This window comes from Tenrec ecaudatus, chromosome 4 (assembly GCF_050624435.1).
Source record: "Tenrec ecaudatus isolate mTenEca1 chromosome 4, mTenEca1.hap1, whole genome shotgun sequence".
Taxonomy (NCBI): domain Eukaryota; kingdom Metazoa; phylum Chordata; class Mammalia; order Afrosoricida; family Tenrecidae; genus Tenrec; species Tenrec ecaudatus.
In genome coordinates, this window is record NC_134533.1 from 50,309,991 (window position 1) to 50,324,980 (window position 14,990).

At 49.5% G+C, this 14,990-nt stretch overlaps 1 protein-coding gene across 1 annotated transcript in view; it reads right to left on the bottom strand.

The window, feature by feature from the left end:
- Window positions 1-13,323: 13,323 nt before the first annotated feature.
- The window catches only part of SLC6A5 (solute carrier family 6 member 5), a 58,089-nt gene continuing 56,422 nt past the window's right edge, over window positions 13,324-14,990 (bottom strand). The window contains exon 15 of the mRNA XM_075548407.1: window positions 13,324-13,479. Coding sequence (XP_075404522.1) covers window positions 13,324-13,479 — 156 coding nt within the window. The remainder of the gene's footprint in view (window positions 13,480-14,990) is intronic.

Sequence of the window (14,990 nt, forward strand, 5' to 3'; positions counted from 1 at the left end):
GGTGGTGTATTGAGTTCTGCTCGGGCTGCTAACCTCAAGGTCAGCGGTCGGAAGACACCGGTTGCTCCGCAGGAGAGACAAGGCGTTCTACTCCAGTAAAGAGCTACCGTCTCATTGCATAGGTCTCCTTCATACGATTGAACTACTGAATTGTATGGTGTGGGAATAGTATGCCAATAAAACTATTATGAAAAAAAATGTTAGTCTCTACCTTTGTCCTATAGGGTCACTATGAGTCAAAATCGACTCAATGACAGTGAACTTGGTTTTTATAGACTAGTACCATAGACTCCCAAGTGTTCACTCTGCGTCCATTCCCCCGAGCAGTCATATTCTGCTTATGAAACATGTATCAGCTCAGGTTCCTGCTCACAAATCTTCCCACCATTCCCCATTACATTTTGGAAAAGCCAAAGCAAGGATCATCTTCCCAAACCTCTGCCCACTCTCCCCTTCACTTACTCCAGACCAGATATCTTTTTTAAAACATTTTATTGGGGGCTTATACAACTCTTATCACAATCCATACATACATCCACTGTGTCAAGCACATTTGTACATTTACTGCCATTATCGTTAGCGAACATTTGCATTCTACTGTAGCCCTTGGTATCAGCTCCTCATTTTCCCCTCCCTCCCCACCCCCACCCTCACGAACCCTTGATAAGTTTATTATTATTATTATTATTGTCATGTCTTACACTGTCCGATGTCTCCTTTCACCACTTTTCTGTTGTCCATCCCCCAGGGAGGGGGTTATATATAGATCCTTGTGATTGGTTCCCCCTTTCTCCCTCACCTTCCCTTCACCCTCCCAGCATCACCACTCTCACCACTGGTCCTGAAGGAGTCATCTGTCCTGGATTCCCTGTGCTTCCAGTCCCTACCTGTACCAGTGCACATCCTCTCAGACCAGATACCTTGCTGTGTCTCAAATACTCCAAATTTATATCCTTCTTATGTTCTTGATACTTGCCATTCCCTCTGTCCCAAACATCCTTTGCAGGGATTTTTGTGTGGTTTACATGTCACATGACTCAAATCTCGCCTCGGATGCTAGCTTTTCAGGGAAACCTCCACCTAAAGGCTTCTTACTTTGCCCCTGACTCTGCCCCTTTACCCTGCATTTTTTCCTTTTTTTTTAAACAGGTCTTCTTATCTGAAACCATGTGCTCTCTTTTATATTTCTGTGGTGCCCATCTCCCAAAGTATAATACAAGCTCAACAAGGATGGGAATTAGGGCTTCCTTGTTCACACTGTGTGTCACCGTCTGGAACAGTGCCTAGTCTGAATTAGAACCTCAGTAAGTGTTTATTGAATGAGTGAATGAATGAATGAATCAGTGAATGCTCTTCCAGAAGAAGCATAGAGAGTGGGCACTTTTCATTGGCCATCACCAAGGAGGCAGGCAGGACTGCCTTATCCCATTGGCCCCCAGAGCTGCTCTATCTGAGGCAGCAAATCCACAAGGAAGGTCCAAAAAGGATGTCCAAACACAACCCAGAAGCTAGAGGGAAGTCCACCAAATCCTGGTCGATGCCCCGTCCCAGTAAAATGAGGTGCCATCAAGCCCATTCCAATTCACAGTGACCCCACGTGTGTCAGAGTAGAACTGTCCCCCACGGGGCTTCCAAGGGATGATGTCTCCGAAGTCAACGGCGGTATCACTGGGGACACCACGCAGGGGTACTTCCTAGTTCCCCTCCCTAAGCCAGTCCCCTTTGTCCAGCTGTTCAACTACTTTGTGCTTATGGAGTGTGTAGCCCGTGAAAATTTCTCCATGAATCTGGGGAACATAAGCAGAGAGTGCCAGTTTGCTGATAGAGCCTTAAAACCAGTAGAGATGCCCAAGCTTCCTTCTCAAGCCTAGCAGCTCCGATGGTTTCTAGGACTTTTTAAGGCTGGCGTGGGCGGATGTTGTCCTTTCTAAATGTGTGTGCAATCCTAAAAGGAGCTGAGGGAGGGCGGTTTGGGGGCATGCCTCTGTTTCCACATAAATAACCACGTGTTCTCAATTTCTAGGGCTTCCACATTAGAAGGAGGCGTGGTGTCTGTTTTAGTCAAATATTGGTCTTCCATCTTGCAAGTTCAAAAACTTTTAAAAGATCAAAGTTAGGTATACATCTGTGGGAAGATACATTTAAAAATCCACAGCTGGACACATAGATATCAACATCTCATAATTCTTTGGATGGGACCTCCGTAATCTATCACATCAATAATCTTGGGTAAGTTTCACGTTTTGCTGATGACCGTGCACATACTCTGGTTTGGCTACATGTTCAGTAGACACATGTCCATCTAACAGACCAAGAGAATGAATACCTTCTAACAGGCCCTAGAACCAGACCAAGCCGACCGACCAGAATGATCATGGCAAAGTGCTGTGCATAAGCCAACTCATTTAGTCCTCAAAACACTCCATTTGGCATAGATTGGAATAGTCTCCCGATTTTAAGATATAGAAGCTAAGTCACTTGCCAAGTCGACGGCTGAGCCAAGAATCAAACCCAGGCAGTCCGACTGCAGCGTCTGCGCATGTGATCACCAAGTTCCCCAGCTTCGCCTGGGGATAAAACCGATGGATTCAATCTCCTTGTTGAGGTTTAGTCAGAGATCAATACATCACAGCCCCCTGGTTGGCCTGAGCTCTGAACAAGTTGAGAAATAAGACGGGGGATCTGCAGGAGGCCAAACTCTCACCTTTACTGATGTAGAACCAACGTTGGAAGCGCATAGTCTGATACAGCACTGGCCATCTGGCCTCCCTTCTGGGTGACCTTTGACACAGCCATCTGCTCCCACTGATTGGAGGAAGAGAGCATGAGGACCATGGACTGTCGCTTGCTCTATGGAGATTATGGAGCATGGGGTTGAAAAGATGTTTAAAAGGCAGCAAATGTAAAGGCAGATCCCTCCGCAGGGAAGTCAAAGAGAGGAGGAAGAGATGAGGCCCTTGTTCAGAAGTTAGACCTGGAGTCAGCACCTTCTATCCCTTAGTGGACCTCAGGTGCCCACACAACGTTCTCCCCAGTCTTCTCTCCCAGGCTTCAAAATGACCCTTTGCTCCCAGAAGAAGTCCCATGAGTTCAGTGCTGGGGCCACTGCTTACGGGAAGATGAGGAGAAAGTGGCCTCAGAGGCTAACACGAGAAGCCATTCTTTTTTTCCAGCCTGGCTTCCATGACCAGGCAGCTGGCACGGAGCAAGCAACTTCTACTCGACAAACGCCAGGCCACAGAATGATGCAGGGGGAGAGATTTTTGAGCAGGAAAAGCCCAGAGTTACGGAGGTAAGGAACGCCCTGCCCTGTGATGGCCCCGCACATCCACATAAAATAGAAATGACCCTCCCCAACGCTTGGAGACTGCTTTTCAGAGTCACCGGCCACAGAAGTTCTCCTGGCCAAAAAAGAAGTGAATTTTAACTCACCCACATCCCCCAGGAGTGGCAGGCAGTAAAATGGAGAAGACCACTGCTGGGAGATGTGGGTGTTAAAATGCCTGCCTCCTTGAGAACACCACGTGGTTTCACATAACGTCGCGGGGAAAACTCCCAGACGAAGCTAACTTATATAAATGTCTAATAATCGCTTATGTAAGAGAATTTCAGTGGCTCCATGAACTCCTAAGGACCCAGACTTCTTACAGATCTGTGTCCCAGCATCCCTAGAAGGTAGTTCTTATCTGTGGGGCTCAAGGTGGTTGCTGGGGTCCAGCCATTTGATCCACATTCCCAGCAGCAGAATATGGGAAGGAATGAGGAGGAGGAGAGTATGGGTCAGAGTTCCACTCATCTCTTCCACTTACATTTGGGCAAAATCCATTCACTCATAGCTTATATATCTGTTAGCGATTGCCGAATAACTACCAACCCTGGAGGATCAGAGGTATATAGCGTGAACTATTTATTCCCACAACCCTAGAGGGCCGGTGGTACATAGCGTTAGCCATTTATTCTCATGGCTATGCAGGTGGGCTGGGTTTCAACCCTTGCAGCTTGGCCTCGGCCAGGCTGTTCTACTCCTGCTTTGCACTCTCCAGACAGCCAGCGTCAGACAAAGAACTCTGTCTCCTCCTACGCAGGCAGGCAGGCAGCATTCTTCCCCCGGGGGCCGCAGAGGCACAGAGGAGTGAATGGGAATGGGCAAGGTCTCTGAATGCCTAGACTCAGAACTGGTGTGCTGTCACTTTCACTCATGTGCCATTGGCAGAGCCCAGATGCCAGCCAAGCTCAAAGTCAAGGGACAGTTTTTGCCCACAATGAGGACGTGGCCAGGAGGAGTAAAGGAATAAGACCAGTCATCAATCTACCATACCAGGCTTCCAGGGAACCGGGAAACATCACCTCTGGGCGTTATGATGTTGTGCCTGACTAAAAGCCGGGCAAGGAAGAAAGGAGCCGAACTGTGAAGGCATTTCTCAGCCTCTGCCACACTCCCAGCATTGTACCAGCGTTGCAGGATGCCAATACTAGTTTAGTGCAAATTCACGGCACTTCCTACCGTGCCCTCAAGATCCTGGACAGTTTGAATTACAAAGAAAGGGCCGGAGCTTAGTGATGGACTGGGATCTGAGCTGAGCGAGGCTCTTTCCTGCTGAGCAGGGAGGGGAGAAAGCAATTTTTTATTAAAATGGATGATCTGAAAGCTCAGACAAGGAAGTTCCCATTCATGCAGTCTTAGAAAGAGGGGCCCAAGCTTCTCTGAGAACCTCGCCTAAGCCGGAGCAGGATGATCTAAGTTATGGGATCAAAATATTCAGCCGCTTAGAGACACCGAGCCCCTTTCCCAGTGCCCCCACATGCCCAGCAGCTCCCCCTCGACTCCCGACCTCACGAAGCAGCAGCAGGCATCACAACACCTGGTAGGACCCCAGACTCCTGGGGGACCCTGCTAGGGCCTCGTCGCCATGTCTGGTCTCGGTTGGTGTCCTCCCCATACTGGTTCCTAAAGAAATGTAACACTACCCTGACGGTCCCCATCAATTGACTCAGGAAGGTTCCTTGCCATAGACGCCCCTCCGAGCCTAGATTACAGACCTGATGTTTGCTGGTGAGAAAGAACTGGTTTCTTATACTGCCAAACCAGTGTTGTTACCTGAACTCTCTCCCCACACTAACCACTCAACATGGGGAGCGGAGTAATTTTCCAAACCCATCCCACAGATCCGACTCTAACAAGAAAGGCCCAACATATATGTGGGATACTACTGTTCAGAAAACACGTCTGCCTATAGCATTCCATTTAACCTCCCAGTAACTCTCAGAGTCCCTGGATGGTACAAACAGGTGCTTGCCTGCTACCTGAACGGTCGGCCATGGGAACCCACGGTGCCTCTGAAGAAAGGCCTGGTGATCTGCTCCTGAGCACCCACTGACCTGGAAAGCCCAGGGGAGTCTTGCTCTGCACACAGGTTGACCATAAGTTGGGATCAGCCCAACGGCACCTCATAACAAGCCACGATTGTGAGATGGCCATGTGAGATTCCAAGTTTTCAAAGGAGAACACAGAGGGGTGTGCATGGCACCGCATGCGCCCAGGACAGTTCTCATGTCCACCTCTGCCAGGAAATCCCTTTCCTCGATTCAATAACGCTACTGGTTCCCTGGGTCCAGTCAAACAGCATCTGAGCTCTTTATGTCTAGTCCCAAACCTTATTTTTCAGGGTGAAATGTATAGTCTCAGGAACTACAAGGACAGCTCTACTCTGTCCTGTAGGGTCGCTCTGAGTCAGAATCCACTCGGTGGCCATGAGTAAGAAATTGTATTTCAGGCCGAGTTCTCACACCCACCAGCATACACAATGTTTTATATTCCCTGCATCACTCTTTTGTGAAGTGATCTCTCTTGGCCCTACGTCACCACTCCTTTCTTTCATCCATCAGGAAAGCCAATCCCTTCCCACCGCCTTCCACCTGGTCAAAATCCTCCCCAGGTCCCAGGGCTCTGTTTCCTGAAGACTCGCCTAGTCACGTCAGCCTGGATATTTTTCTTACTCTGCACCCTCTCGATGTGTTCTTGCCCTGAATCTCTCTGTGGGGCATGCTACCTTCCACTGCATGCTATGGTAACATTTACTGGACGTATCTGAAATCCTTGCTCAGTCTGAGTTCTCTGGAGCCAGAGACCTAGCTTTATGCATGCTTCTGGCTGGGTTGTGCCCATTATAACACCTAGAGCTGTTCTTTGGACAGAATCGATATTCAATATTTGTATAATTTTAAAATGTATTATTATCTACAATGTGCCACAAACTACTATGTTCTAGGAGCACATAAATAATTAAGACACCAAATTCAGGGTGGAAATAAATAAATGAAGAAATGAATCGATGAATGTTGAAAATGTGATACTGTTTCGATGTTAATCTACATTGTGTTCTGGTTATTAATTTCTATTCCTGCGGGTGTCTGAAGAAGTTCCCTGGAAAAAGTAATAAATGGTGATAAACCAAAGTTCTTGTAAAATTACCAATTAAACTAAAAAGCAAGAACCAACTAATCCCCCTGCTATTGAGTCCACTCTGCCTCATGGTAGCCCTACGGGACAGGGCAGAGCTTCCCGGGAGGGGCTCTGAGTTGTCAATCATATAGAAAGCAGACCGTCTCACCTTCCTGTCACAGAATGGCTCATGGGCATGAAACACGGGCATTTTGCTTCGCAGTTGAGCATGCTAACCACTCTGCCACTAGGCTTCCTAAAGGCAAGGAAGGGCTTAAGCTATGCAGCCTCTGTTTAACCCAGTAGGTTGTTGCAGAGAACCGGGCCCAATTTGGATAAAGCTGAGTGGTTACAAAGGCACTAAAGTAGTTTTCTGCAGTACAGTGCTCCTGTGGTGACCGTGTTAGGCAGTGACTACTTGTCCGATGTGAATGTGCTTCGGGAAGCCAGGTCCCCCAGCAGACTGCTATCCGGGGATCGGTGGATCGGAGATGCTGGAATAAAAGGCATGGAGCTGAGCAACTGTGTGATGCGGCCTCTCTGGTTCCAGGAGAGTCATCAGGGGGAAAGGGAGAAGGAATCACAAGAAAGAGAAAACAACTCCAAAGGGAGCAAGGAGTCAGCTGGGTCCTCAGAGAGCAGGCAAGGCCAATGGGCAGCACAGTCACTGAAGAGGTCGGGGAAGGCACACTAGTTCACAGAGGACACCGGGTTGGTCTCTTCCCGCAAGATCCTTGTAGCTCTCTAACAAACCTGAGTGGATCGGTCCTGTTTTCCCTGGTTTTGTCTTTGTTCTCATGAGGACAGACTTTTTAAAAGGGGTTATTTTGGGGACTAAGGTTTGTGTTAAAATACTTCTAAAGAAGCCAACAGAATTGGCGGTTGTAAAGGGGGGTGAACAAAACACGGTGGGGCATGAGTAGGTCACACTGATATAGGACATGTAGATGGAGTTTATTATCCTATTTTACTTTTATGTCTGTTGGAAAATCTTTAAAATAATTTTTTTTAATCATTGCTGCCCTGGGTACCTGCCGATGTACAGTCTGTGGGAAATCCCAAGTGCATAAATCTCCCGATCATAAACCTTTTCCAGGCTGAAGCTCCACACAGAACGGACATGTGTTCTTCAAGCATATGGACTTTATCATGGGCGTGTGAAGACATGTACTTTCCCATGTCAATAACCCTGATCACCCCATAGCCCAGAAGCTGAAGGTGGAGGCGGAGCATGAGAATTTATGTCCATTTGCGTATCAGGCTTCTGGGCTGAAGTGACCAGAAGGAGAAGCCCCACACAGTCTCCACCCAGAATATATGGACAGGAAACTTGGTGGTGGGGTAGGGAGGGTGGATCCATTACTTAAGAGGGGGGATGGTGCTTGGTTTGTGGCACGTGGGTGGGTTTTATCCATTCGGCTCAGTTAGCTTTTTTGAGACCAGAGATTGTTTTATTCAGTTTTGTCTAGTGCCAACAGCCATCTGTCGGATTGTTGTGGCTTGCAAGTTGCTGTGCTGCTGGAAGCTACGCTACCAGTATTTCAAACACCAGCAGAGTCGCCCACGGTAGACTGGGTTCGGTGATGCTTCCAGACCAAGACAGACTAGGAAGAAATGTCTGGTGGTCTCCTTCAGTAGAAGTATCCAATGAAAGCCCTATGGGCCCCAAGAGCCCCAGACGGTGCTCGAAGGTGCACCCTGGAGGTTGAAGCGCACTAAACGTCCACAGCAGTCCCAGCACTGGGCTCATGCCCACCAAGGATGGTGAAGGGGATGGAGGACCAGGCAGCCCGTCCTCCTGCTGTACGTGAGGTCACCAAGTCAGAGCAGACTCAACAGCCACAAAGGCGAACACAGGGTCGGCACAAGGCAAGCGCTGTGGAAATGTGTGGTGAATGGCTAGGAAGTTGACCTGGAGATGGGGCAACATGAACATTAATACTCTCTGATGGCTATAACTTGCCCAGTTCACGGGCTCATTTCCTCCCGCTCCCTCTCATCTCACCTATGAGGAGTCATTAATAATTCGGCAGACAATAGTATGCTTGGGTGGTTAAGAATATAACAAGCTAATTTCTGTTTCTGCGGCAGCACAGCATCCCACTTTCCCAGGAGGAACAATCCAGCAGAAACCTCAAGGCATTGGTTAAGCAAGACAGAAAGACGTCAGGAAACGGGCCGGTGGCAGATGAAAACACTATAATCATCGCGTTTTAAACACTGACATTTATTGAGGGCTTTGGGAACTCACACATTAGGATAAATTCTAATTTATATCAGTGTATAATAGGCAGATATATAATACAATAAATTGCATTTATACACATAAATACAAAATTTGAGGTAGGGCCTCAAGAATAATGATTTCTTAAATGAATAATGCACAATATATAATATGTACTCTATAAGATATATACGGCGTTATCATTTGTAACATAATATATTTTCTTCATGTTTCATTAATGAAAAAATATAAGGACCTGATTAAGGAGCATATCTTTAGTCCTAGGCAACAGTACCCACAAGGATGCCTGCATTCATAACGCTAGCCAAGTACACAGGAATTAACCTATTCCAGGATAGGTCCACAGTAAAGTGCAAAAAAAGATTTACCGAGAATATGGCAAAACAACCAAACCAAAGCATCTCCTGGTCAGTTTCTAAGTATCAGTAAAATACACCTATAAGGCAAATGGTTACCTGAAGATGTATTTAGCCCGAGGCAGGCAAATCAAACCACTGCTTGCTTTTCAGAGCTGATGGATATGAAATCTGAAGGGAGGGGTGCGGGGGACACACTTTCTCTTTGGCTGCAGGCTGCTCTGACGTTCGCCGAGCAGAGCCCACATTTCAACAAGCCGTGGCCTTTCTGGACAGCTGGAGCAACAATCGGGAAAGATGGGAAGCGTTGCTTCCACAAATCCCAGGGCAGTCGCACTAGGGAGACTTCAGCACCCAAACGCAATCTCTCCAGGCTTGACCCCCCTCTGCTTGGACCTTCTTACAGGATGCCCCACACACACCACAATGCAAGGAGGGGCGGTGCTCACTGGCTGGCCGTGGTCCAGTGTCTGTCCCGGCAGTACCAGAAGCCCACATCCTTGCAGCAAACCCCGACTGGAACCATCCACCTCAAAGACACCTCGAGAGCCCAAGCTCTGGGGTACAGGCTGGCCGTCACCCACTCAAGGACAGGAGTTGCCGCAGAAGTCCCTGGGAAGAGGACGGAGAGTGACGGCTGAGGGAACAGCAGGGAAAGAGGATTTGGAGTGAAGCCATGCTGACAGGTGACACCGGACTGACCGGAAGCACTGAAGCACAAACAAGTAGAAAGCAGGACAAGACGTCATTCAAGGAAAACTCAACTCCCAGGAAACGTGACCCCCGTCTCCTCCCTGGGGAGGCTTTAAAGTGCAGCTGTGCCTCCCGGAAACCCTGGCTGGTGGCGTCTCGCGCGCACGCAGGACGTGGGCATTTCACAGGAGCTGAAGTCCTCCGAGACTGCGCCCTGACCACAGATTTCATGCACGAAAAGCAATTAAGAACAACAACACAAATTGACACACTGATACAGGACAAACGCAGTCATCAAGAGGCTGAAAGCTACTAATTTACAAGACACACATAAGAAGCCACAACACCAAGGGTTAAGAAATACATATTTTTCTCCTTTAAGGATATTATAGGGTTAATTGTTTTTCACATATGGCTTTTTTTTTCCCCCTCTCTCTCCTTTGGGATGGGTTTCTGGCATTCCTGGGTGTTACTGAAATGAGCTCACGAGATGATTCCCCCATTCTGTGCACCATGCCCAGTGAGAATCTTGCCTCAGCCACCTGGTGGTACTGGTTTTGATGGGGGGTGGGGGGGCCTCTCTTCCTTGGTGGGAGAGGGAGACTCAGGTGGCGGTTCATGACCATGCCAATGCTCGCGATGTTTTTGGTTTCTGTTCTTTCCCTTTTACTTCTTCCAATCGGCTCTGCGATTTCATGGCGAGGGAACGTCCGCCTGGCTGTGTGTGCCTGGGCTCCCTGTGTCCCAGCCAGTCCCATGGGAGGGGAGGTCCGCGTGAACAGGCGATGACGGAGCCCGGCCGGGCCAGGGTGCCCCTGAAGGTGAAGGGCTCTGGACACTGGGAAAGGCAGGGAACGGTTTCTGAGCAAGTTCAGACTCTTTCGGCCAAGTGCGGCCCTTGAAGCAACTTTTTCGTTAAGACTTGGAAACTGCAGGCAAAAGGAAGAAGAGAAGAGCAAGAAGGAGAAGAGGAGACTGGCTAGTCAGGGAGCCGCGACCGAGGCTAAACTGGACAAACGCTGGCGGACACAAAGGCCGCTGCCCCCACGGGCCGGGGGCTGCCATCCCGTCATGAAGTGAACTTTCAGTTGGCACCAAACAAGCCTGATCCTACCCTTCCTTTTCATCCTAGCAGAGATCACTAGCAGGCCTCGGGGGCTTCCAACCTCACACTCGAGACGCAAGAGAAGAAATCCAGGAGCCACGTGCCCTGCAACAAACACACGAGTGAGTCCCAGGCGAAGAACGCCGATTGACTGAAGCGCTCCTCTTCAACCTGTGTGCCACACAGGCTGCAGGTCCTTGCCAGGCTGGGGGCATGCCTCCCTGCCTCTCCCATGCCGCCAGGTGCCACGGGAGAGCTAAGCGTCGGGTGCTGCCCTGCACCATCTGCTGAGGAATTCGCGCCAGTCTGGCTCTCTCGGAGAGACCAGAATCAATGGTGGACAGCCACTCACTATGAAGAACACGGGGACAGGCGAGTGCTGCCCGGCTTCCTACAGCCGAGTCTCGCCAGGGAGCTTGGGGAGGGCTCTGTAACAGGGGACAGTAGACCCTGGCTTTAGGGGAGAGAGGGAGGCTGGGAGAACAAAGGCGAGGAAGGGCAGACATACACTGCGGACATAAGACACAGAACGCAAAGGACACAGGCCGTCTTGGCTTCCTTTTCTGAAACCTCCCACCGGCTACTCCTGAAAACCACAAGTTGCCGTCAGTGTCGGCCAATGGCAATGGGACGTGCCCTAGAAAAGGGGGCTGTCTGGGGAATGAATGGAGACTTATTTTTATACGTCTTTAACAAATGAAGTCATTTAAAAGCAAAAAGTCACTTTAAGGTCTGTGGTTGGATTTCATTGCTGCTGAGCAGGATGGAAATGTCACATCAATAGACAAGATCAGAACTGAAAACATTGCCTGAGACCCTGTAATATGAAGACAGAGCAATAAGAAAATGATTGAAATGGTTCCCTAAAGGAAACAAGATTCAATATTACTACTGTAACAGGAGCCAAGGGGAGAGAACCAAAAATCAAAACGAAATCTAACCCTGGACTACACTATTCTAAACTCCCCACCGCTAGAGCAGCTGGGAGGTCTAGGGACAGAAACACCACTACACGCACAATTACATGAGCACATCGCATGTTTTAGAAATTTCATATACGCAGGCTCAGGATACAAGGCGATAGTAAAGGACACAGCTTCGCCAATCTCGGCAGACATACGATTTCGCTCTCGTTAGGGTGCAGTTAACAATGATTACTGTGAATAGGGAACTCTTAAAATTGAATTGGCTAAATGTAGTCTTAAAAGCTATATAGTCTTAATTGGCTCACTCGCTACTTACCTAAGCTGTATTTATCAGGAAGTCCTGTAAATGCAGTAGTCTAACATGTACTACCAGCGCAGGGGAGATGACGGGTGCTTTTTATTTACTCTGCATCTTTGATTTCTCTACAACCACAGCTGGTATCGACTGTGACTGAAAAAGGTGAGGAGTAAAAATTGAGAAGCTGTCTGCCTGTTTTTAAAAGTGTGTGTCCCACATATATAACATATAGGCAGAAACATGGCGAGTCTCGTTATCCCCCAGGTTGAAAGACAGGGGGTGTACAGCTGATAGAAGGGGGAAGCGGGGCCGACCGTGCTGGCCCGCGGGGCCCCGTGTCGTGGAGGAATGAGACTGGAGCTCTGCTGCCCACATACACACTTAGGCACGAACCATGTGCCGGCTTCTTGTGCAGAGGCGGGGAAATGAACAAAGAACTCACAGGCACGGCGACTGAACAACGCGCAACCAAAGAAAGGTGGCGACTGGAGGGACAGAAGTGACTCTTCACTCGGACTCGCCAAGTACAGGGAGGGAAGCAGCCAAGTCCTTGGCAGACAGACAGGAGGCAGTTGGTCCAGATGAAGGGACAGATCTCTCACTGGGAATGGAGCCGTGAACATAACCGCTCAGAGGCGTTCCCATCTCCTGACTTGGTTTTTCATCCAGAACACATCCTGACCGCTAAGTCTTCCCTGTCCCCAACCCGCTGAGCCCCGCCCAGGTTCCCAGGCGGAAAAGTCTGAACCCACGCATTTCCAACCCTGCCATGGTGCAAACAAGTCAGTAGTGCTCAGTGGCTCACTGAAAGGTTAAAAGTTCAAGTCCACCCACAGGCACCTTGGAAGGAAGGCCTGGCAAACCAGTTCCCAAAAGTCGGCCACTGAAACCCCTAGGAAGCACGCGAAGCTGTGGGCACCTCTGTATGGATCCAACCCCACTTGCCCGTCTGTGACCTCACTGCAAAGGCCTTTCTAAGCTGAAGCACCCCCTCAGCACCACCACCCCACCCCAGCATACAGCGTGCACGCACACCAGGGCCACCGCAGGCACACAGCGCTTCCGTGGTCTGCCTGGCTCTTCACTACGGCATGCGACACTACGTCCCACTTTTCTACAAAACCTGTCTCATGCACAGATGTGAGCCAGAATGGGGATGCGGGGACGGGAGGGAGAGGCGGGGAGAGAAGGATGGGGGGAAGCTGAGGGGGACTTAGGGAGAGCCAGCATGGTGTCTGGGTCAGCCCACGCCACCGCACTAGCACTGGGTGCCCAGTTCCAAATCCTTCACTGGCAGTTTGAGTCCCAGGGAAGAGGTCCCCAAGGGATCGATCATGTTCTTGTAACGCTCTCCACGGTGCTGAGCTAAGAAGGGGCCCCAATCAGGCTGTGGCGAGCACACCAGCTTCAGCCTCTGAAAAGGAGACAAAAACACACGGGTCACTGAAGGCATGGGCCACCCTTCCCAAGGCATCGCCACCCAGCCCCAAACTGCTGACCCCCACGCCGGCCAGGGCCCCTGCTGGAGCCCAGAGGTCTCCCACCAAGACACAAGAAGCGCAGCCCCATCCATCAGCCAGGCCAGGGCGTTCACTCGGAGACGTAGTGGGCCTCGTCTACTGCTACTTACACCACCCTGCAAGCACTATTCCAGGTATCGCTGCTCAGGGTTTGCCTCGCTCAAGATGAATGGAGAAGAAGGGCCCGATTTCTGCTTCTGCATCCGCCCCCCAAATGCAGAGAACCCATAAGCTTCCCCCTCCACTGCCGAATGCAGTCTGCAAAGGACAGACGCCCAATCACTTTGGTGCTGCAGTCTCAACAGTGGTCTGGTACATCAAAGTAACTGGGTGCTTATTTCCAAAAAGTGCATAAATGACTGAAGAAAAGAAAGAGGGGGAGAAAGCCCAACCCCCAAAATATATCGCCAAGAGTAAGCCAAGAGTTTAGTTATGTTAGCAAAAATATATGCTTCTGACTTGGTATGGCAGTGTGAGTTCTTGCAGGTGAGCTAAAAATAATGGGGCTGTCTCTAATCCTTCCACTGGACTTTTTATGGAAAACAGAACTTGACTGGAATATTTTATAGAGAAGGGAAAGAAATCATATTCCTGGCTACAGAGAAGGGAACGATTATATGTTTATTACCTATTAATGTGATGTGAAGCTGGTTCTTATAACTGTTAGTTTAATCTCCTCCTTAATCATCAGCTTGCAACCTTTGTGTCCCAAATCAACCATACTCAATGTATACAGCAGACTCAGCAGTCTGGAGCATCCCAGCCTAAGACAAAAATAGCAGAAGCTAAGCCAGCTCCTGCTCAGAAGGAACAGACGTGATTTCCGATCAGTGGGTGAGAAGGTCCAGCTGTGGTATAAGTGAGCCGTGCCCAGTATTGAGGGGCCACTGTAATTTACCACCATGGGCCAATAAACAAGATTTCTGAACCTGAAAACTAGAATACTGCCTCAGTACTGGGACTCCTTGATCTCTTTTCACCAACTCTATCCTCTTCGTTACCCAATGAAAATACAAGCTACCTCCACTCTGTGTGGGCCTCGGTGAGATGATTCCAGGCCACTACCTTTCCTCCAATGGCTGACCAAGAGGAAGGCCCCTGGAGCTTTTCTGACCTGCCTGGCACTTCTTTTGTACCTGGGGCAGACTCTAGTCGATGCTTGTCGGACCCAGCACGCATCTGAACCTCCTGGGTGGCAGGCAGCTTGCTAAATGACAGAAGCCTGTTTCCCGCTTCCCTGTCCTTCTGGCTCAGTGGATCCAGGGCAGGGCCTGAGACGTGCATTTCTAACATGTTCCCAGGTGGCGCTGACACTGCTGGTTCCTGGACCAAGTTGGGAGCAGCACCGGTTCTGTCTGGAGTGCCAGACCGCTGGGACTCCAAGCCCCTTGGGAAGCTATTCCTA